Source organism: Sarcophilus harrisii, chromosome 3 (genome assembly GCF_902635505.1).
Source record: "Sarcophilus harrisii chromosome 3, mSarHar1.11, whole genome shotgun sequence".
In the NCBI taxonomy this organism is placed as follows: domain Eukaryota; kingdom Metazoa; phylum Chordata; class Mammalia; order Dasyuromorphia; family Dasyuridae; genus Sarcophilus; species Sarcophilus harrisii.
The window spans coordinates 72,417,833-72,443,415 of record NC_045428.1 but is presented as its reverse complement, the minus strand read 5'-3'; the positions used below and the strand labels follow the sequence as shown (position 1 = coordinate 72,443,415).

At 33.4% G+C, this 25,583-nt stretch overlaps 1 protein-coding gene across 1 annotated transcript in view; it reads left to right on the top strand.

The window, feature by feature from the left end:
• The window catches only part of CPS1 (carbamoyl-phosphate synthase 1), a 150,439-nt gene extending 125,136 nt beyond the window's left edge, over positions 1–25,303 (top strand). Inside the window, exons 31-38 of the mRNA XM_003765961.4 lie at positions 767–856; positions 1,410–1,580; positions 4,074–4,148; positions 9,422–9,520; positions 19,236–19,295; positions 21,163–21,275; positions 23,052–23,181; positions 24,113–25,303. Of these exons, the coding sequence (XP_003766009.1) occupies positions 767–856; positions 1,410–1,580; positions 4,074–4,148; positions 9,422–9,520; positions 19,236–19,295; positions 21,163–21,275; positions 23,052–23,181; positions 24,113–24,211 (837 nt within the window). The 3' untranslated portion in view covers positions 24,212–25,303. The remainder of the gene's footprint in view (positions 1–766; positions 857–1,409; positions 1,581–4,073; positions 4,149–9,421; positions 9,521–19,235; positions 19,296–21,162; positions 21,276–23,051; positions 23,182–24,112) is intronic.
• The last annotated feature ends 280 nt before the right edge of the window (positions 25,304–25,583 follow it).

Below are 25,583 nucleotides of genomic sequence, written 5' to 3'. Positions count from 1 at the left end.
CAAGACAACGATGGTACTACACAAAAATGTATCTATTTCAAATATGTCCCAGCTTCAGAATAATGATCCCAAGAACTAATTTTCCAAGTTTCCCAGAACTCAGTCCCTGGAAGTGATCCACATCTTCTCATTAAATTGGTGCATTGCCCTCAAAAAGGGAATATGTGAAGAGCCCATGTCTCCCTTTCATTAATCTTCTCTCTTGTCCCGGCTACCTCAGATTTCTAGCCAGATTCATACAACATGTATGTGACACTGAGAGCTTCCTACAGAGGAATGCAGCTTCCTTTCCACCCTATCCACCCATCATAGCTTATCTCCTGCATAGGACAGGGCAATTATCTGGTTCAAGGATGCAACATAAAAGAAAAGTGTCCTGACTTTTTTTTTTTTAGTACCTTGTACTCCCAGGACCTAAACTTCTCAGGTGAAATGTCAGCTTTTGAGAAGGAGTTTGGGCTATATCTTCTGGTACTGGAATATCTCTAAACTAAAAAGTCCTCAGCTATCAAAGTTAAATCTAGAGAAAACAGCTGTCTGTGTGACAGAGGAAAGGTAATATTAGATAAATTAACATAGTCTTTCCACTGGCCATGGTGTCTGATATTTATCAGTAATGAGAAGGATCATAGATAAGGTTATCAAGAACTTATGAATTGAGGAAATTAAAGGGTTAAGGAAATATGCTTTAATCAAGTGGCTTTGTTAATGCTGTATATTGTATACAATGATATTATTATAACATTTTCTTATCCCTTCACCCTAGGTAAAAGACGCCACCAGAAAAATTGCAAAGGCCTTTGCTATCTCTGGGCCATTCAATGTGCAGTTTCTTGTGAGAGGAAATGATGTCCTGGTAAGAATTGTTATGGCTGTTTTTGAGATTTATAACAACTTATAATTGCAGTGTTAAACAGATCAGCTCAGGTACCACAGATATTCTATTTCTCTGTGGACATGAACTATAGAGTCACTGAGATTATTGATAATTTATATCTATAAATGGGATAATGCTAACTATGGAATACCTGCCTTGTTTGATGCATTTGCTCTTTGTGCCATTGATATGTCATTCATGGCTTTGTTAAACACACTGACTTACATTATATGGTAAGTGTGATCTGTCCATGCAATGTGGTACTTTGAGGGTATAGCAAGTTTATAAAATTGCTGTCTGCCAGTAAACCTATTAGTGTGCTATTAGATCATAAGAAAAAAAGGGGCTGGTTTTGAATGCCATTTAAAGAAATGGGAACTAGGTTAGCCTTCATAAATTTAGACTATATTAAAAGTTTACATGCTCTGATTCATCATGATCCCTAGGCATTTCAGGTTATGTGATATGATATGTATTACTGTCCTTATCTTTCCTTTTTCATCACCTCATTCCATTTCATCTTTAACGCCAGGTGATAGAATGTAACTTGCGTGCTTCCCGATCATTCCCCTTTGTATCGAAGACTCTTGGAGTGGACTTCATTGATGTGGCCACGAAAGTGATGATTGGAGAAAACATTGATGAGACAAATCTTCCTACACTAAATCAGCCTATAATTCCAGCTGATTATGTTGCTATTAAGGTAATTAAAAAAACACATATATTTGTGTATACACATATAAATATATACACATACATGTGTGTATATGTGTATACATATATAAAACATATTTATATATATTTTAATCCTACCTTCTGCAAAAAGTCTATTGTATTTCTCCTTAATCTTAGTGCCTTCCAACTGTGACTACCCCCAATTAATCCTGTTTATATCTTGTTTATACAAGGATATTTGTACATTGGAGAAGCCTATTGGAGAAGCAGACAAAAAAAAAACTACAAATACTCATAATAAACATTGATGTAAAATTTTTAAATAAAATGTTAATAAGTAGGCTATATAATGGTAATGGTGCACTTAATCCTAAAGAATCAAGTTAGAAATTAATTATAATCATTAAAAACTTCAGTAAAATTTCAGGATATAGGATAAATCTATATAAATTATTAGTATGTCAATATGAGTAAGACTAACAAAACTGAGCCATAAGAGCTAGAAAGAAAAATTTCATTCAGTATAACTATAGAAATTAAACAATATTTGAAGGGTGACAGTTGAAATCTTTTGGTAATAAGTACAGAAAGAACATCACTGTTTTAGTATTCATATTTCAAGGAAAAATGCATATTCTTTTTATAAATTATATTACAGAGCCCTTCAATTATTCAATTGACAGAGCTCCGTCAATGAGTTGTAATTTGTGAAATTTCTTTGGGGAGGGAGTGAAATATATTTTGTTATTTGAAAATGTGATATATGAATTTTTAAAAATTTATGTTCTCCCTCTTATGCATACTATACATACATATGTACATATATATGGATGTGTGTGTGCATATATATTACATTCACATATTATATATATGGATTATGGCTAAGACTCCTGTCTTGATTGTGATTCATGACAGATAAATAAATTAAAGGGAATGTAATTTAAGCTGCTTTATTAATGGTACACAATGGCTTCATCATGACATCATCTTATCTCTTAACTCAAGATGAAGAATATCATCAGAAAAATTTTATATATGATTCATGTATATATTCATATCTATATACATGTACTTCTATAATGCATATAATTTACAACCAAATATATGTGCATACACTATACATACAAACATGTATATGGATTTATGTACAAAAAATAAAAGAACATATGCAACATACATATATACTTAAAACTGTATTAAACACTTTTGGGGACATTTCTGTCTGTACATCTATAGGGTACAGGGAACCTTGGAAAGAGGACAATTAGGGTTCACCTCTTGCTTCTAACAGTTACTGTCTGCATGAACATGGGGAAAGCTATTTAATATTTCATTACTCCAGGCAACTCTCCAAGATTATAAGTTATGGAAATGCTATACTGGTCAGGGGAACATCATCATTAGGAGTTTTCCTGTACCAATTCAATTAGTGATATGGTCAAAAACATGCATACATACGTGTATATGTTAGTCAGCATCTATATCTTAATTTATTTTACCATTAGCAAAAAGGGCCAATATTTCTGGAAAAAGTATTCTTTTTCTTTTCCCTTTTTAAATAGTTATCATTTAGCATTTTAGGGGGACATATTAATGCAGTGTGTAAACTTTAAAGTGCTCTAGAAATGCAATTTTTGTTATTAAAATTATATAGTCAAATTATCTCCTATTTACTCATTAGTGGTTACTATAGCAGCAACCTCATGAGGTGGGTAGATGTTTACTAGTAAAATTTCCATTCTGAAGTTGAGGTAACTGAGCTTAAGAAATACCAAATTAGTTCCCTGGGGTATAACCAGTGACCCATGATTGGGATTGGAATTTATAAGCTAAATTGTTCCTGGATTTTGATGTTTTCTCATGAGTTAGATGCTCAGTTTAGGATAAAAATAGGCACTATGTATTGCATAAATGAGAAATAAATATTGGGTTTCAAAGTAAATTTCACTAATAAAGTAAAAAAAAAGAATCTCTTATCTCTTCATATCACATGAAACTTCTTGGCAGAAATAGTTGTAAACAGAATGTTTTCTAAAGCTTTTAAAGAGGTGTCAGCAACTGTTTAATGTTTTAGAAGTCAGCTCACAGACAGCCATTTCTGGCAAGGTTACCAGTTCCAAGTCTGAAACATCAGAACATGGAGATGAATGTTTAAAAGCCCTACTAAGAAAAAAAAAAGTGTTTGAACTCTTTGTCTTAGGAGTTTGATGCCCAACAGACTTTGTGTTAAATCATTGTTTGGGAGAAATTTCTGTGTAGGCTAGATTAGAAACCTTGGCATGGACTGGTCACAAGGGCCCTATTACTGAAAGAATTTGTGATCATTTAACCCATATTTTTGGCCAGGAACGCAGAAAATTCTTGGAACTGAATTTTATAGTAATCTTTCAAGTTAGTAGCCTTCACCAATGAGATATTGATGTATCTACTATGTCCTAAATGAATTCTGTGAGAAATGACTTGTTGCACTTATTTCTTTTATCTTTTTTTCTTATCTTTCTATTTCCTTATTTTTCATTAGGCCCCAATGTTCTCTTGGCCCCGATTAAGAGATGCAGACCCCATTCTACGATGTGAAATGGCTTCTACTGGAGAGGTACTTAGTTAATAATCTTTAGACTTACTATTATCATTATTATCACCATTTTTACCACTGTCACCATTATAATCATCAACATCATTATTATTAACCTGATTTATAAGACTTGGACTTATGAGCTAGTAATGTGCTTAATAAAAAAGAGAACACAAATGCTGTTTGTAGTTAGAATAACTCTTAAACTCCTTAATGTTAATATCCATACGTGCTTAGCCAAGTTATTTTTCTTAACTCTTATTTTTCCATATGTGAATGATGTTTCTAATTTACTTCTAGATATCTCAATAAAATTTTATGCTTCCAAGTATTTATTATAAGTTATACAGAAAAGCTCACGTACCTTTATTATAAAGTTCTAAAATAGGGGTAGGCAATGTCTGTCTTGCACACCAAATAAGACCTGGGAAATGGTTTGCTAAGGCAATTATAGGCGATGATGAGCTGAAAGCTAGATACAACAGCCTCTCACTGCTTTGAGTTCTATTAGTTGATAATTTTTGTATGGCCAGAGAAATAAGTATCTAAATTACTTTTGGCAGGAAAAAAAAATTCACATCCCTGTTCTAAAAACCTTTTGTACTAAATTAATCTTAATAATATTAGGAGTTTAACAATAGGTATATTCAACTCCATAAATTGAGTGCATTATGCTAATATATGCAAAAGCCTAAAAATTGTTGAAAAGAATCTATACACATTTACAATCCATAAGTCCCAGGAAGATTTATCTGGAAAAAACAATATAATGGAACTGACCACTGGATGTCCCCCTTCACTTGTATTGGGACTCTTTCTAAGGGTTTTTCTTTTCTTTCTTTCTTTCTTTTTCTTTCTTTTTTTTTTTTTTTTGAGTGGGGGAGAGTTTTTTATGAGTGCAAAATACATTTTTTGGAAAAAGCTGTCTTATTCTGGAAAGTTCTCTACATGTCAGTGTCAGTGCATTTTATGAATCACCTAATATTTGACAGATATACCAGTTCAAATTTCAAATTCTCATCACTGCACATCAAAGTGGCAACATCAAACTGTGGAGTCTGGATATTTACCCTTTATGTGAATGAAGCATTTGCTGAAGGGGAAAAAAATAATTGTATCTAATATATGATATTTTTATGGTTGCATAGTTACAAATAAGCAGGAAATCAATGAAATAGAGACAGTAGAGGAAATAAAGATGGTTAATCTAGACATGTCAGGTAGAACAGAGGGTCATTGCTTTAGTCCCTTTGCTATATTTTATAATAATTTCCCCAAAAGCAATCAAATTTTTGCTGAAGACTAATAGGCTGGGGAACCGAACTTTAAATTAATGATATCATTCCATGTTTCCATTATGTACAAGGAGTTTTTCAGGTTAAGCTTGGGTATTTGGGGTAATACAGTAGTAGGTCTGTGTTCAATCAGTCCAGTTTTCAATGCGTTGAAAGATCTGTTTTCTATTAGTGCTGCTTTCTGTGAAGTGGCCTATCTGTTTTCAGAGTTAATGGTCAAAGAAAATACCCTCATGTCTTTTCTGCCTCCAGACATACGTTTCTGTAGCTGATGAGAATATGAAAGGGTTAGAAATGGAGCCAATTTTTGCAGATGGAAGTGGATAATATTTTATTCATAAAAGAGATCATTCTTATGAGTTAGAAAGATCTATATTCACAAGTATCATAAAGAAAGATGTTGGAAGGTCTGTCTCATAGCTAAAATAAGAGTAAGTCTTGTTTAGTAAAAGTTCAATTATTCTTTAAAGAGACATTTTGTCTCACAAATGTCTTGTTTGGGATTGAATCAACCTCTGCCCTTGGTGAAGAAGCTGTATTTTACTTTCCTTAATGGTAAGGTGCATGCCAATAGTAATCCTTCTGGGAAATCTGACCATTGATCTAGGCTTCCTAGTTCTTCTTTATTGATGAAGTTCCTTTATTTTCCAGTTTGGAATCTTTTCTCTCCTTAAGCCTCCAACTTCAGTTTTCAATGCTACAGATGACCTCATTCATTGAAACCATATGTTGTGGGCTCCCTAATCTATTCTTCTTTGTACTTCAAAACCTTACTACATCTGAAACAAGGTTTCCATCCTTTCCTTTTGTTTCTGAAAATGAGGTCATTTTGCCAATGTTAATCTCTCCATTTTTTTGCCCTCGAACCATATCTTTTCTCATATCTGCTAGGACTTTGTTTTTTCTTAAAATTTCTCTCAGCTCTTTTTCTTAACTATTCCTCTCACTCCTCTTACTCTCCTTGCTTCTTCAGGGTCTATATCTCTGTGTCTCAATACTCCTATGAATATTCTCTGGCCTTTCTTAAAGACTACAAAAACCTTCCCTGAATTTTCTACTTCCTTAGTCTATACATCTCCTTTTTCCATCATTACTAGACTTTTAAAAAGAATAATTTACACTTATCATATCCACACCCTTCCTATCTGCTCACTTTTTCATTACCTCTGATTTAATTCTTTCTCTGCTACTTCTCCAAAATTGCCCTCTCCAAAGTCACTAACTACTTTTTAATTTAAGCCATATTCAAATGACTCCCCCATCCAATCCTCCCAACCTAATTATCCTTTCTTCAAGTGCTGAATACTCACTTCTTGATGCTCTTTTCTCCCTTATGTTTAATTGCTTTGATAGTTCAATTTCTTCTTACTACTATGTGTTCTATCTTTTCCTTTCACTCTAAACTTGTTGATAATCCCATTCACTCTTAATTGCTGAAGATCTTAGCTTAAATATATCGACATATATTATTTCCAAATCTAGCTTTGATTTCTTCCCTGAACTCTTAAATCTGCATTTTCAAGTATCTGTTGGACATTTCCACCTAGATGTCATACTAGTCCATCAAATTTATCCAATTCAAAACTAAACTTGTCATTTCCCCATGCAAACTTTTCTCCCTGTCCTCAATTCTCTCTCTATTAGTGTTACTACCATTCTCCCAGTCTGTCAAGCTCAAAACCTTGCAATTATCTTTGACTTCCCTGAAATCCCATATCTAATCTACTGTGGCAGTATCTTTTTATCCACACCCTCTTCTTTTTGTGCAATGTCATTCTCCCTCTTTCATTCTTCATTACCTCCCACCTGAACTATTGATATACATTCTCTTCCTGCCTTCAGTATCTCTTCTCTCCAATCCATTCTTCACACTACTGCCAAAATAATTTTCTTAATGTATAGGTCGGACCACATCAATTTCTTGTTCAAAAATCTTGAGTGGTTTTCTCATTGCATAAAGAATTAAATGCATACTCCTTACTCTGGGTTGTGAGACCCTGTCCAATCTAGTTTCAATCTGCTTTTCCTTCTTCATTCCATTTCCTTTCATATATTATATGTTAAAGTGAAACTGGGCTTCTGGAAAAGCCTGGTCTTGCCCTATGCTTTCTTGCCTCTGTGTGTTCTTGCAGTCTATTATTCTGGAACCAGTTTCCTCCACGTTCCTTCCTCTTATGATCTTCCTTCAAGCTCCAGCTTCAGTGTTACCTTTTCTATGAGTTTTATACTTCCTCTTTATACTTAAGAATATTTTTTTCTAGTTTTATCCTTTGACTTGATCACATCCTAGCTGTATTATATTTAAATATGTACACATGTTATAGAGGTACACACATATACACATATATATATGTTGCTTTCCATATATATATATATATATATATATATATATATATATATATAAAGTCACAAATAAAATGTTTAAAAATAGTAGACGATTTGGAAATATTTGTTTGATTGTTGATTTTTGTTGAAGTCATTGGACTGGCAGCCAGTGTTTTAGTTTAGAATATATCCCATTGGTATTGAGGAACCAGTTACTCAAAATACAAATTTAGATTCCAGGATTCTTTAGTAATTTTGAAGAACCAGACAATGATAAGGGGCACAGCAGACAAATTGTCATCTTGTACAGAATTGTGTTTGTTCTTTAGAATGTCACTTTTGCTTTTAACTACCATGTAGTATACCTTTGAGTTAGCATTTTATGAAATGTTACATCAGAGCTTCAAGTACATTTCTAATGTACAATATTATGCCAATTTGGGGCTAGTTTTAGGAAATTCAATATTATTTAATATTGACAATAAGATATTTTGATTCATTCCCCTAAAAAAATTCAAACACTTTTTCCACTTCAGTGAATTTATCTTCAGTTAAATTTATCTGAAAATTTTCTATAAGGAATATTTAATGTTGTTTGCCTAGTTGAACAGAAATTATATTGCTACTTCATCTGTGCATTATTTCATAGGGAGCATAATAATACTGTTATTTGTATATTATCACATTAACATTAGAATACAGATCACTTATTTACTTGTAGAGTAAATCAGAGGCCTGTTGAAGATCTTAGCTTAAAAAGTCCAAGGTCTTCATTTCATCTAGAGCCATTTCCAGTCTTCCTGATCTATATCTGGCCACTGGACTGAGATGGTTCTGGTAGGGAAAGTGAGGCAGGTGACTTTGCACAGTCCTCCCTCACTTAAATCCAATTCACTTGCGTGTCATAGCACCACCTCTTTGATGTGATGGTTCTCTTTGAGAACAAAAAACAAATAACAACAAATCAAAGACTATGATCTGTGACTAAATAAATCACTTGTTACAGTATTTTTTATTTCTAGTATACTTTTGAGTAGAGAAATAAGTGATTATTTCTTTATTTTTGCTTAATGAAAACTATATGATACCTTTGTCTTGGCTATGTCTGGATTAGAATCTCATGACCATTAGAGCATGGGCAACCTAAGTTAAATAATTAAAAGAAACATGGCTAATCCAAATGTTATTTTTTCTCTTTGATTATTTCTTTTGAGAGGCATGAGATGGGAGGTTCTCCATATATGGTTTTATACTATAGTACTTCATATTATATATATATATATTTATAGATGTATATATATACAATATACATGTGTGTATACACATATATGTGTATATACAGATATATGTATACATACACACACATATACACATTAGAATCAAGGTTTATGTTCTTTTTTGTTGACTATGTAACGTGTTTTGCTGACTATGTGACCCTGGGCAAATCTTGTGCCTCATATACCTTTCTAATACTATAAATTATAGAAAAGTTGCTGATATGCTTTGATAAAAGTTTTCTTACCAGTAGTTATTGATATTGATGAAATCATAGTTAGTTCCACTGGAAGGTTGATTGGGATTCCCTGAGCATTCCCTGATGATCTCTCTCTGCTATTCCTGCACATTGTCTTAAATTGTTAAATTATATTAATCATCTTATCTTATCTCTAACAGGTTGCTTGCTTTGGTGAAAATATTCATATGGCCTTCCTGAAGGCAATGCTTTCCACAGGATTTAAGATACCACAAAAAGGCATTCTGATTGGCATCCAGGTGAGTATGCCTGTGGGTCTGCATGCATTTGTGTAATTGAGGTGTGGGAAGGAGTAAAATGGAATTCTATTGATTGGAAAAGGAAAAATGAAGGTTCTGTTGTTTAGAATTTGACTTAATAAGTGAGAACTTACAAAAGGAAATGTTTGCTCTTAGTGAATTATCTGTCTACTTTTGTCTAATTTTATGTAAAAATATGAAGATTTTACTCTCTTCAATAGAATCAGAGAATACATGGAAAGAAAATGTCTATCAAAGGGACATTTATTCCCAAAGTAGTGTCATGCCAGGACAAGAGCTATTAGAGGCTAAACATCTGTTTACATATTCTATATTTTGATTTGCTAGGAAATTTAACTAGTCAGGAATGTTAATTCATACTCTCTGAGACTAGGACATTAGATATCTGTAAAAATAATATAAATGAAGAGCTTTATAAAATGAAAAAGCCTTCTCTGGGTTTGAATGTATTTCTTTGGGCAAGGCAATCAATATATATAATATGGATTTCTTAATTTGTGGTTCACTGGCCCCCAAGAGAGTTGTGAGTAGATTTCAGGAGGGTCCATGAACTTGGATGAAAAAAAATAACATCTTTATTTCAATGTAATTGATTTCCTTTATAAACTTATGTATTTTATTTTATGCCTAAAAATATTGTTCTAAAAAGGTGTTAATAGACTTCACCTGATTGCCAAAAGGTCTGAATGTAAATGGTTAAGATGCCCCAATATAAAATTAATTGCTTATGTTAAAAGGTACAGTAGTCTGTTTTGTTTATAAATATTTTGAAGGCTGTTATATATTTCCCAACTGTTCAATTACTTTATTTTGTGATTGGATAATTCTGGGGTCCTATAAAAACAATTGACATAATAGCCCTGCTGTGCTTTTAATAAGATGATGCCCAGCATTGTTATATAAAAATCAATAAAACCATAATTAAAACTGTGCCAGATATTCTTCAGCTAATAGGTGATTATTACTGAAATTGTCTCATTGGGGTGTCTTCATATAAGCAAACTAGACTTAGGGGGCAGACGAGTAATGGAGTCTTATGGAAAATTTTTAGACAAGAATATCTTAGAATAGTTCTTCCTAAAAAATGTTTTATTGGCTTTTTTCATATAATAAACATTTCCAGATTATAGCACCCCCTGAAGGTCCTCTTGTACTAAGTACAAATGCAAAATGAACACTATAACAATAGCCTTATCTGAAAGAACATGCATTAATATGTACCTGTAGCCCCCACCTCTCTATTTTAAAATTTAACATAAATCAATTTTCCCTACATGCCCCACTATTGACAAAAGAGAATAGAAAAACAAATTCCTTCTAACAAATATTTTCAGTCAAGCAAAACAAATTCCTTCATTAGCTGTATATAAAACCATGCATGTCTCGTTCTGCATCCTAAATCCATCAACTGTCAGTTAGTCAGGAAGCAAGTAATATGTTTCAACATAAGCTCTGTATTCATGGAAAGTCATTTCAGTGATCATAATTTTTACAGCTTTCAAAGTTCTTTGTCTTTACAAATAACTATTGTTATGTAAATTGTTTTGGTTCTACCTATTCCATTCTTCATCAGTTTATGTTAATTTTTAAATTTTGATGTTATAATAGAAATCATTATAGTACCATTTACTTCACTCTGCATCAGTTCATATAAGTTTTTTCATGTTTCTATGACCCCATTTATTTCTTAATTTCTTTCAGTACAGTAGCATGTCATCATGTTAACATGCCATAATTTATTTAGTCAAGCTTCATATCTTTAATTTCCAGTTATTATTGATGTTTTGTGCCACTACACAAAAATCTTATAAATACTTTTATACTTATAGGACTTTTTCCTATTTCTTTGATGTCTTTAGGATATACATCACTATGATATAGCTGAGTCAAAGAGCACTTTTTAGTAACTTTCTGAATAATTCCAATTTGCTCTTTTAGCATAGATATACCCATTCACAGACCCATAAACGGTATACTAGCATGACAGTTTTCCCATAGCTCTCCAACACTTACAATTTTCCTGTGGCCATCTTTGAGTGAGGTAGCATCTGAGAATCACTTTAATTTTCATTTGCCTTAGTTTCTTCCCTTGAGAATTGCCTGTTCATATTCTTGGATCCTTTATCAACTGGGGAATAGCTTTTATTCTCATACATTTTAATTAGTTATTTGTCTATCTTGGAAAAGTTTTATCAGTTGCTTCAAAGATTTTTCTTCCAGTTAATTATTTCCCTTTTAATCTTAGTATTGAATTTATCTGGACAAAATAATTTTTATTTTAGGTGAACTTTCCTTCTATACTTAGATTAATGTTTATTAGATCTAATTTGTTTTGTAATTTTAATATCTAAATTATATATTCATTTGGAGCTTATTATTTGCAAAATTATGAAGCATTAGTTGAAGTCCAATCTTTTCCAAACTGCCATCCAGTATTTTAAAGGTACCAAAAAGTGAGACTGATAAAGGAGGAGAATAAAAAAATTACTTCTAACTGCCATTTTTAATGGCAGTTCAGAGATAATTTAAACTTTGTGCTAGATGCTTCACATCACAGGTAGGTTTTAAATATTATTCAGTTTCAAATATAAGAAAATTTGCCCAACATCCAGGAGTTAAGGTTTAAAGTTTAATGTGAGGCCTAAGAGTCTTCAAAGGAGACAAAGCCCCCAGAGCAGCTCTTCACAACTAATAATCTTAGTGCTAGCATTTTAAAGCATCAGTTTAAAAAGGTAGGAATGTATAAAATTGTTCCCCAATTGGTTCTAGTGCTTCCAGGAAATGGAAGGCAATATTTAATCTAAATCATATAAGTATTTTTGTGACTCAAACACTAGTTCCCATTTGACTGAGCAGAATTTTTCTTTGTAGAAAGAAAAAAAAAAGATTGTGTTTCCTTAAACTTTAAATAGCTCAAATGGGGCTTCCCAAGAAAGGGTCTACTTTCCAGTACATTTTATTAATAAATCAATGTGCCAGCAGAAACAAGTTATTGCAAGAAACCTCCTTATGCCTCAGTATACATTGCTAGCAGGGGTTTTATCTTTATTTCACAGCATTTGAAAAAATACATAAAAAATATTGAAAGGTTGAAGCCTGTGTTTCATGGCAGAATTGGTATACACAACTATAAAGTAATAGAGAAGTATAAGAGTCTTTCTCCCAACCTAATATATATTATGTATCAGGCAGAGAATGCTAGTCCTCACCAGTAGCAACTGAATGAACTCTCTTTGACATTGTGTACTAATCTTTCATCTCCAGTGATTTGGATCAATTCTTAGTCTTGAATTTAAACTGATGGGTTCAATAGACCTTACTAACTAGAAAGCCATAAACTGTAAAATCACTAGGTATCTGTCTCAGTGATAACATCATCAGCTACCAATCATAACTTTCCCCCCTAAGGTTTTAATAATTATAGGTCAAGTCATTGACATCCTATATTTCAGATTGCTTTAAAATTTTATCATTTAGTTTAATAAAACTTATTTGACTTCATGTGAAGTCATATGAACATGTAAAGGATGAATTTAAAAGAATATAGGATTAGGCATGTAACTATTTTAAGGATAACCAATTAAAGGTTAAGCATATAATCAAGAACAAGAAAGAACATACCTTCATCTCTTCATCTTTTTCTTCCCCCTTCTTCCCTCATTCCTTTTTTCTCTTCTCACTCCCCTTTTCTTTCTTTCCTTCTTCTCCTCCTTCACTCCCTCCCTCTCTCTTTCCCTTCCTTCTTCCTTTCCTTCTTTCCTTCCTTCTTTTCCTTCTTCCTTCTAAAAATAAGTGGAGTTGTCTTGGGACTCTATACTATTGTATCAAAACAGTAGTGCAGACTATCATAATTTCCTTAAAGGCATAGATATTTATTTTTAGCTTTGAATCACCAGTGCCTAGCAGAACCTGGCACAGTCTTTAAAAGTACTTAAATGCTTCTTGATTAATTGGAGTGGAGTGGGGGAGAAAGAAAGTAAAAAGAGAAAGGAAGAGTTAACATAATATAGGATACTTTCTTAAAGTATCCTATATTATGTTAACTCTGTGTTGAGTATTTTTATTTATAGTCCCAACAAATATGTAGCTACATAGTTATCAATTCCCTTTTGCTATTCACTAGTTATTTTAGGATTTATTTCAATGAAGAATAGTTATTATACAGTCTTCACTCCTATAACTTTTACCACAAGAAGAAATCTTATAGATGACATCTTTGGAACACCAAAAGGATCCTGAGATTAAATGAAAAGAATAAAGAAATCTTTAAGCTTCTGATTACTAAAAAACTCAACAAAATTTAGCTTAAAGTCATCAGAATTCTTACTAATTTAACTGCAGCTTTTATTTTTATTTAATAGGAAGCATTTTTCAATACTGTATCATTTGGAGAGCACTGAATTAAAGAGTCAATAAGCAGGATTCTGCTCTTTCACTTGTTAGATCTGTGAGCTTGGACAAAATACTACACTTTTCAAGTTCTCAGTTTCTTCATAGATAAGAAGAGGTTAGACTAAATCATTTGAAAGATTCATTCCACATCTAAAATTATAGGGGAGTGTGAGCTGACAGCACGTTATAGTACAAAAAGCACTAGTCAAAGTCAGAGGAAGGGATTTTGAATTCCAGCTCTAATATTTTCCAGCCATGTGACCCTGAGCAAGTCATCTACCCTACATGATTGTTGGGGTGGGGGGGGGTGAAAGGGCTTTGTAAATGTTGGAGCAGCATGTAATTACTTGTATTTCTATATTGCTTTAAGGTCTGTAAAATATAAGTTTGTGGTTCTGAGAAATGTAGCAGATGTCAGGATGATGCTATCTACTACACCGACATCAATGAATGTTGATGCTCTAGACTATTTTACTTATGTCATCATAGTAGCATGAGGATTATTGCAATTTTTTTGAAGGCATAGACTTTTACATTGATTTGACCCCCTAATATTATATCTATATAATTATACACACATATATGCATATATTATATATGTATATGTTTATCTATATGTGTTTATATGCATCCATATACATTTACACATACATACATATTTGATTCTCCTTATAATACTATGAGATAGAGACTATTATTATTCACTTTTTATAGATGAGGAAACTGAGGCATCTGAAAGTGAAATGGCTTGCCAGGGACCATACTGTTAGTGTCTGAGCATTATTGTGCTGGAGCTGACTTTAACTGCTGCCTTGAAAAGGTGTGCTAAGTGTTAAATTTGTAGGGCAAGCATTTATATCTTAGAAATCAGCAGCTGCAACTAATCAGCTGTAGATATGTTTTTCTTGATTTTCTAAATTTGATAATAATAATGACTTTTAGAAAACCTGTGTGCCAGAGACTGTGCTAAGTGTGTCATATTTATTATCTCATTTAAAAAAATTTTCATAAGGTAGATTGGTGCTGTTATTATTTCCATTTTACAGTTGAAGAGATAAGAGTTAAGTGACTTGCCCCAGAGTCACACAGCTATTATGTATCTGAAGTTGGATTTGAACTTAGATCTTCCCAATTCTAAGTTTAAGAAAGTGATAGAACAATTTTTCAATAATGCGGATTAAATTTAAGAATGTATTGTACTTTTTTATTTTTGTAGAAATTGTTGTTAAACATTTATTAGCACACTCCTGCATTTATGTAATCTTGACTCCCTATCAAGTGTTTTATGCATTGTGCCACCCAGCAACTTTAGAGAGAGAATATAAATTATTCTCCACTACGGCAAAAGTCTTTTTAAACATAGGGTATTTTGCAAGTTTATGTGGCAACTAAATTATCCTTGTTTCCTTCAATATTATTGGCCCCCTTAGTATAGTATCTTATAGCTCAAATGATGCCATAAGTGGGAAAATTGCTATAAGTGGGAAAATTGTTCTTGTTATCAACTTTTCTGTAGGGCCATTTAACAATAAATAATTTATTCTAGTGTAGATCAACCCCTACCACTCGGTTATCCAGTGATATCTGTGTAGTTGAAAGTATCATCCTGACATCTGTGTTGCTGCATTTCTCAGAACCACAAAGCTTGTATTTTATCTGAAAATCCCAGATCCAAGTGATTGTGAATTGTGAATAGCAATAGCCTTTTGTTCACTATGCAAAATTATTCGGGCAAGCATGGAGTAGACAATCCAGAAATCCCTTATATAATCATTGCACAACTATTGAGGCAAGATCACTTGACTTTTTAAAATGTAGCCAATAATTGCATTAATGTGAACAATCTAATTTGAAGAAATGAAAATAATCCCTTCCCTTTGTGTTTAAAAAAAAAAAAAAGCAAACCTCCCAGAGAATAAATCAGCTTGTACTTTTCACCTTTAGTAACTAATGGTTCTTTACACAGGTACTTTCAATCAGCTTTTAAATCTGGGGCTACTCAGATGCAAGCTGACAGCTGTAATTTCTTTTTGTGAAAAGGCTGTTTTATGTGTCACAAGTGTTCAATACATGTTTGATAGAAGTTTGTAATATAGTTGTGAAAGCCAACACCCCTGACCAGAAGGCAGAGTGATTCTCAGGCTGGGAACCTGCCGATACTGTCATGTTGGATATTTATCTTTTCCACTTGGGGTTCAGAAGTGAAATAGCTTCATAATGAGGTTCTGGCTGTTGTCTGGAGGTCTTAGAAGATGCATTGTGTTACTACAAAAGAGAGAAGGAGAAAGAAAGCCTCCACTTTAACATTACTTCTAGAAGTTTTTCATGATGACCTTTGCCAAGGGCACAACATCATCTGAGATTACCAAATGGCTGAATTGTAGGTAATCCACTTCTTCCTTAAATTTGTGTAACAATGAGACTGTGGCTGACTTGATTCTCAATGTAGTAGACACCCTTGTCACCTAGAAGTTACAAAAGATGATTAACTTCCAGGTTCTTTTTAGCAGAGGTACTCCCAAGAGATGCAATTTTAGTATTCAATTAAACTAAAAATCAACAAATACTTATTAAGCACCTGTTCCATACTCATTAGTCTTCTAGGTGATATGGAAGGGAGAGTGAGCAGTATAGTGCTTATTTACTAGAAATACACCCAGTGATATCACATTTCAGGAGGACTTCAACAATATTTCTAAGTTTTTGTGCAGTGTTTTATTTATACTTGCATTATCTCAAGAATTCTGAAAAATATCATCTACCTAGATCAGAGGTAATCAAATACATTTGGGCCATGCACCTGTTTGGCACCCCTGTGCATTGCTTTTCAGAATAATATTTTTAAACTTATTTAAAAAACAGGGTATTACAAAGGAAACCAATGATATGGATATATAGTTATCAAAATGTTAAAAATTCAATGATATATAGTTATCACAATATTAAAAATTCTAAGTTCCTAGTCTCTTTTCGGGTCTGCAGACCCTTGTTTTATCTGACCTAAAGTTTTAGAGCTGGAAAATACTTTAGAGACCATTGCCCTCATTTTATAGAAGAGAGGACCAAGTCCAAGTTACTTGCTTAAGGTCACAAACCTATATAACAGGAAAACCAGGATTAGACTCCCACCTCTTCAGAATTTAATGTTATTTCTCCTATTCTATGCTGCTAAGCAAGCAGTTCTTTGCCCAGTTCTCTCTAGAGAATAATAGTCTACTGTCTCCTTCATTAAATTGTTCCAGTATCTCTTAGAACTTTTTCTCTTAGGAAATTTTTCTCACATCTAACCTAAATCCCTCTTGCGTTAGTTTAATCCCATTCTATTTTGCTGTATTCTCAATGGAAACAGAAAGCAATCTAATCACTGTTCTCAATAGTATTAATTTATTTTCTGGACCTTTCCTTCTTTTAACCTTTCCTTCCAAATCCAATTTGTCAAGTCTTTCATCACATAAAGAATCACATAAGAATTGAAGGATCCCCAAAGCTTGTAACCAAAGCTAGATCTGAAGGGGAATGTGACTTTTTCTCCAAGCTTTATTGTCCTCAAAAGGTTTTACTAGTAAATAAATATCAGGAGGGGTAATTTTTAGTATAAAATTAATAAAAACAAATAAAATATTCGAATATTTTGCTTAAATCATTGTTATAAGTGGTTTCTAGCTTTTCAATCTGGCATAATAGTTTATCTGTCATAATGAGAATATAATTGGAGGTAGAATGGGCCAGGCCAGGGATGGCTAGGACCCAGGAAGCAGATATATTCCCAGATCTCAGAGTGAGAACAGGTGATATAAAACATGCCAGAAGTAGGCAGGAGGAGGGGTTGATACAGGTGGGCAGAAGGTTGAAACAGTACTGTTTTTCCATGGTTTTAAATGGGCTGTGAACAAATATCTATCCTTATGGGAACATATTTTATTTTGATTTGCTCATTTGTACCTTGCTAAGGAGGTGAGGTCATAGTTTTGATTCCTTTATTTCTTTTCTAATTTTTCTTTACCACTACTTACACTACTTGTCCAGTGAACTTATTCTTTGATCATACTACCCTATTATTTAGACAATATCAATGAATCCTCCCAACTTCTGGAAAACAATCCAAATCATTTGATGTAGTCTCAGTTGTGTCATCTTCATGGGTTATAACAGGAACTCTAATGGTTCTCTCTTTTTCATGTCCATCCCTGTTCCAATCCACAGTCAGCTACCATATTGATATTTCTAAAGCATATATCCTAGCTTGTCCCTGTTACTCAGCAAGCTACAGAAACTTCCCTATTCTCCATAGGCTAAAATACCAAATGCTTTGTTTGGCCTTTAAAACCATTTACCACCTAGTGCCAATCTATCTTTTTTAGGCTTATTATACCATATTCCCTTTCATACATTTTACATTTCATTTAAACTGACCTGTCTGTGAATCTATGGTTCTGGAATTCTATTTCTTGACTTCATGTCTTTTATACAAGCTATTCTCCAAGATTGGACTGCACCATCTCCTCATTTCTGTCTCTTGGCATCCCCAAAACCTTTGAAGACTCATCTCAACTACAACTTCCTTTAAGAGGTCTTTTCCAATACTCTCAGTTGCTAAAGCTAATTTTCACTTTCCCTCTCCAAAATGGTACGGTATTTACATTTCATATATTTGAAATTTAAACATAGGCAGTAAGACTGATTTTCTTAAATAGAAGGTAAATTTGTTGAGGATTTGGGACTGTTTTGTTTTTAGTCTTTTTAATGTGTATGTATAGTGTATATAGAGTCTGGCATAAAGATATTTGTTGAATAATTGAATGAAAAGAACAAAACAAATTGTGATGAATGAACGTATGATACTGAGTTTGGAATCATTGTTTCATTGACTTAGGGAACTCTTGGGTAAGGAAAGTAACTCCCTCTACCAATATAGATTGATATTGCCCTTCAACTTTTGATGATAGAGTATGTCATTGATTTTCATAATGGATACAAGGATAGGGTTTGGAATCATGATTTCATTGGCTTAGGGAACTCCTGGATAAGGAAAGTTACCCCCTTTACCAATATAGATTGATACTTGCCCTTCAACTTTTGGTCATAGAGAATTACCTAGAGTACTGAGAGGTACAAAATGTTCTTTATGTCATATAACCATAATGTGTGAAAGACATGATTTAAACCTCTGAATTTATGACTCTAAAGCTGAATCTACCATACCACATTACTTTTTATGATATAGGAAAACTTAATATTGTAGATAATGAACTAGTAAAGTTAGATGTGCTATAGATCACTTATTTTAAAAATCTCTTTTCAGCATTCCTTCCGTCCCAAATTCCTTGGTGTTGCTGAACAACTATATAATGAAGGTTTCAAGGTATATTATTTTAATTTATTTTTTTTTCCAAGCTACTTTCTTTCAACATTGAAAATCTGGCCAGGAACCAGAACATTGGCTTCTGTCTGTAATGAGAACCTCAGAGAAAAGCAGCAGGGCCAAGTTATTCCCTTTCAAGCTAAGAGAAGAAAGGCTTTGGTATCACCATCTTGGTAGGCCCCAAACTTGAATAATTTCATATAAATGGCAGAGGCAGCCTTTGAGTTCTAAAAATAGTTTTCATTAACTAAATAAGAATATAAGAGTTGGGAGAGTAAAAACTGAAAAAAACATTTGGAAATGTATGTTTAAAAAAGTGAACATGGTGTAGTTATAAAGCTTCACTGCATTTCCATATTTTTCCTTTCTCCTTTTTCTTGGTTACTTAGGGGAAAATGGTTGCTAGCTGTTATAGGCACAAGCAAAATCTCATTATAGTGGATGCCATCACAAAAAGAGGTTCTTTGAAACAAATGCAATTTCTTGGCTGGCCCGTAACAAGTGTGCTTTGTTATGATGATTATAATGGATTCTCAATAGCAAATAACAAAAGTTTTCTCTGGTCCCTATCCAAAAATACCTTCTATTATGAAAAGTTCTGGTTATGTGCTATCAGCAGGTGGGGAGGAAGGGACTGGAGAGCAGTTTGAATCTGAGCTGTTTATTGCTTTATTTATTATTCTGACTGTTCTGTAACAGTGGTAACTGTTCCATTTATCCTCAGTCTTTACCTTCCTCTAACACTGAAATCACCTGGGCCTATAATAAAGCACTAGAAGTCTAAAAGACCCAAGCCACCTTCCTTACCTTGCTGGAAATGCTTATTTCACTTGTTACTTCACCATAGAGAGACAGTTTTTTTTTTTTCATTTTCTGCTCCACAGATGGAGAATGTTTTTTTTTTTTAAATATGTATATTCATTATAACAAAATCTCACTATAACAAAATAATTAGGATGGTCCATGGAGATTATTGTAACAAACTCTCAAGATAATGAGCTGATCCGAGCTACACTAAAAACAGCCTGTTTTTAGTATTAGAACATTCTGACAGTTATTTTGTTCCTTGAAAATATTGACACAGAGGAATAGTTCTAGTTTCCAAGAGATCAATTAATTTATGGAAATTATTATATAGCCAAAAGAGATAATTCATATGAGGAACTTGGAGGGTATTTCTATCCTACTTAATGTACATCCCACAGCCCTTGGAGAATTTGGTACATCTGGCTTACATTAAAGAAACCTAAATTATAAAAGTCCAACTTGCTATATAGACATAGAAAGGAGTGGTTTTTTCCTTCATTAAAGGATCAATTACTTTATAAAACTGCTTACTGTAGTTTTCTTTTAAAAAGTCCGGGAACTGAAATCAGAAAATACTGAGTTTTCTACCCATTCTAAGCACTTACTAACTGCCATGCATGCAGTCTCTTTGACCTCAGTTTCTACATCTTTGAAAATGAGCCTAATATTATACTCTCAGGAATGGTTTAAGGTTCAAATGAGATAACTTATGGAAAGTGCTTTCTGCACCTTAAAGTACTTTACAAATGCCAACTATTTTCCCTTATTTTTGTTAGTCAGCTCTCTATGTATTTAAAAAATGATTTGATTTAGAGAAATATGATTGCTACATACATAAATCAGAGTAGGACTGAGTTTGTCAGGAAAGAACTATAATCATTAAGGGTCCATCTAGTATGTCACCACGTGTCTCCAGTTTTCAATAGTTACATAGGATTTCCCCTGTTAATAATTAAATCACAAGTATTTTAGCAAAGTACATTGATATCTGGGCTCTTAATCTGTTCATTGATTTCTTGTAATAACCCCTCTAAGATGTTTCCTTTATTTTCAAATCCAGCTTTATGCCACAGAAGCAACTTCAGATTGGCTCAATGTAAACAACTTGCCAGCTACCCCTGTTGCATGGCCATCTCAAGAGGGACAGAACCCTAGTCTTTCTCCTATCCGAAAGTAAGAAATGGGGCATATTTGAGATGTTGGGAAAGGTTTTCTTAGCTACCTAAACAAGAAAACGTCAAGCTTAGGAATTAGTATTTGGGATTCATTATAAAGATTTGAAGCTTATTCCTTATGATTGCAAAATGATCCTTTTTAAATAAAAAATTCACTAATTAAATATTTTTAAAACTATATATTTTATGGTAAAATAAAGTTTTATTTATAAATCACCCTACTCAACTATGGACTTGATCATACTGTGAATCAAATTATATTTGTTGTGTACATAATAATGTAGGGCCCATCAATATAGTGGCATAAGGAACAGGAGTGAGAAGAGGTGGGTTGGAATTCTTCCTCTGACACTTCAGTATCCTCATACTTAAATGACAATATGTTTAATATTGTCCTCAGAGTTTTGGTAAAATGCGAATGAGTTAATATCTGTAAAGTGCTAGCAAACATTCAAATACACACACACACACACACACACACACACACACACACATATAATTGGATTTGTGATCACATCAATCTGTGATACATATAACAGCCTCTCGTATTTACCTATCCTGGGAGCAACACATTAAAGTGACATGGACCTATGATCAATGTGAACTCCTGTTTTATATAAGTCACTGTTCCAAGTGTTGTGATAATGTTATTTGCCATTTGATTATAGGGACTGGTATTCCCTAGGGGAAGGCAAGATTTTCCTCAGTGTACATGCCTTCAGAGGTACCATTTCCATTCATGTTAATGAAATTGTGTGGCAGAGATACAGCACACCTAGTTAAGGATATACATTCAGTCAGACAATTTTATTACTGCCTATTGAAAAATTGTCATATTGTATACAGAGTGATATGCTCTGAATTGGACCCTGGAAAACGTGTAAATCATTGTTGAATAAAGGCAGAAAAGGATGGCTTTGTATCTGCGCCTTAGTTTCCTTCTCTGGATATTATGCATCACTTGGCTAGGACTTATCAAACAATAATTAGCACAACTTCATATGATTTGACATTTAAATGTCTCAGTCTGTGGCATCAAGGGAGCAGACAAATTGAGAGTTTAATTCAAAATCAGGTTACTTGCGTCTTAATGCCATCTGCTAAGAGCCCCTGGACTAGCAGGCAATGAAGCAAAGCTAATGCCAAAAAAAAGAGTTAGGGGTCTTTTCTCAGAGAGAAATAATGTTCTTGGGAAGTAATGAATTGTCCATTAAGTCACTGATCACCTTATTGTTGAATATTAGCATATTAAATAGAAAGCAATTCCTGTCAAGGAATTGAGTGTCTTTTGGGGAGCATAAGGATTAAAGTATCACTACTATTCTCAAAGAAACATAATTCCAATTTTTAGTTAGGGATATAGGAAGCGGGATGGAAAGTAGGGTTCTTTGAAATAAACTTAAAAGGTCAATCAGTTAGTCATGGAAATTTATTACTAGATGCAAAGCAAACATTGTTCCATGTATCTTCAGTGGGGAGTAATAGAAAAAAAGGCAACATAGCACTAGATTTTAGACTGTTAGGCGTAAATATTGACTGGCTAATTAGTCTGGGCACCCTGAGAAAATCATTTTACCTTTTCTAAGCCTTTGTTTTCTCATCTGTCAAACACGGGGGTCAGACTAGACACCAGTTAAGTTCCCTTCCAATCCTAAAGTATTTTATGATCCCAGGAGTAAGAGTATCCCATGAGGTGATCTAGCTCCTAAGATGCTAACATCTCCATGCTAACATTGTGATTCTTATTTCTCTTGCCCTCTTCCTCCCTGTCTAGGTTGATAAAAGAGGGAAACATTGATCTGGTTATTAACCTCCCCAACAACAATACCAAGTTTGTCCATGATAATTATGTAATCCGCAGGACAGCTGTTGACAGTGGAATTGCTCTCCTCACAAATTTCCAGGTATGTTTTCTCATTGGAATAAATATATTATTATACAATACTGATTGAATATTTGGTCAAAAACATTTTATTGTGATGATTATCTGAAAATTATCAAAAATATATGCAAATATACTTCCTATTTTCTCAGTATTCAGATCAGTGAGAACATTTTAAAATATGGCTTTGAAATGATTATGCCAACAATGAAGGGTTCTGGCCAAACCTGAGTGATTGGTAGATAATCAGAGAAGATGTCAAAGCCAGAATTTTGTCCCTACCTCTGATCATATATAATAACCCTGTAGTCCAGGATAATTAATTTAGTCTTCTCTTAGTAGCACATTAGTTGCATAGTAGATACTAATCTGAATTGGTAAAGGGAATTTCCTCACCTGGGAGTTTCCATAACTATGAATAGTTTCAGTCCTTTTTCTCTTGGGCCTATATGGCTATTAAACCTTAAGTAACTTATAAAATACCAAAGAATGGTATGTATTGAAATAGAGACAAACTTTAGATGCAAAGTGCTATTTAAAAAGCTATATTAGTCATAGCTGGAGCCAAAATCACAGTTCAGTTACAAGGTTCAAATGACTTTTTCAGTTATGTCCAGTTTCACTTGGATATGTATACTGTCTTTCTAATTTATCACAGAGAGGGGATTTTTTTTCAAGACTCATTAAATAATTTACCTATCATATTGTTTTTTTTTTCTGGCCCATTTTGAATACTAACAATGGGTGAAAGGGGGAAAAAGAAAAAAAACATTCATGGTAAACTCTGGGATATAAGAGAAAATCCTAATTAAATTAAAATCTGAATAACTTTTATTCCATGGTCTTTTAAAAACTAGGATTAGCAACACAGATAGCTTCAGTCTGACTCTATTAAACAATAACTCTCATGTCATTGGGGTAACTAAAGTGCCTGCCTGTGCCTCTATTTCCAGGTGACCAAGCTTTTTGCTGAAGCCGTTCAGAAATCTCGCTCTGTGGATTCCAAGAGTCTTTTCCATTACAGGAAATACAGTTCTGGCAAAACTGCATAAAGGAGCAGTTTACCTACATGAAATCTTGGAGTCATGTGTTTATTCTCTGATGGACACACAGAATTCCAGACTTTGATCCCCAGACAGAGAATTTTCTTTAGTCTAAATTGTGTTATGTCGTTTTGCTTGGTTGTGTCCTTAAAAAGCTTTATCTTTTTTAGTTTAGATAGCTGTCAATTACTCTGTCAAGTCCTTGGACAGTAAGCCCTTCTCAATTTCTTCTTGCTTTTCATGAGAGACTACCCCATGAGTAATGCCTTATTTGGGGCACACACATAATCTAATCTATAGCCCTCCTTGGCAGCTGATATTCATTATGTGGCAAACCCAAATCATTGGTAGCATAATGGCTGAAAAAAATGCTTCTCATGGATAGGTCCATATTCTTAACTATTATTTTTTTTTCTACTTGAAGACTCTTGCTGGGAACCATCATCTTTAAATATCTTCTGCTCTATTCAGGTGTCTTTTACAAATTGAGTATGCTACCCAAACCTTATTTCTCTGTCATGTAGTTTTATTCTACATTCCCTTCCATCATTCCTGAATATCAAAGTTGGTATATTTCTTCCTTACAGTAATCATTCTTCATCCACCTAGTACATTTAGTGATATCACAATCTCTTTTCAAGGTATTGAGTTTGATGAGTGTGACAGGAGATCTTTAAAGTATAGATTTCTTTAAAGGACACAAATTTGCAGCCCCTTTGAGGCAGCATATGACAGAAATAAAGTGGTTGGGTTTTTTTTGTCCATTTGTTTTTAACCTTGGTTTAGTGTATTCTTTTGCAATGGACAGATTTATAGGTTTTTCCTGTACTCTCAGCCTCCCTAACCATAACAACTCTTTGGAATCCTTCTAAAAATTACAGTTCAATCCCTAGAGATTATACCTTCTGTGTACCTAGTGAATCCCATGCTATCTTATGACTTACACACAGTTTAATCCTAAGGTCTCATTCCATTCCTCTTACTTTGCCTGAAAGAGCAGAAAAACTCTTCCTACTCGGCAGTCTTTGGGGGTTTTAAACGTTTTGTATTATTAAAACTGCTTTCATTGTTAACATTGAAATAAAATGCTATTGAAGAGAAGTTAGAAGACTGTCTTTGCATTTTTTTATCATCTTATACTAAATTAGTTTCTTTGACCAGGATCGAATCTCTTATTTATTTTCTATATTAATCAGTACATGGTGGGAGCAAAGGTTATTCATAATAATGATTGTGAACATTTGTGTTCCTTATTCCAAATGATTTTGCATTTACTTGTCATGCTTCTAGTAATCCTTAGGATGAAATATTATTGAGCTGAGTGGTTACTTAGTACCCTGATTTTCCCTTTAGTATTGTTATTATTTCTAATTACACAAGT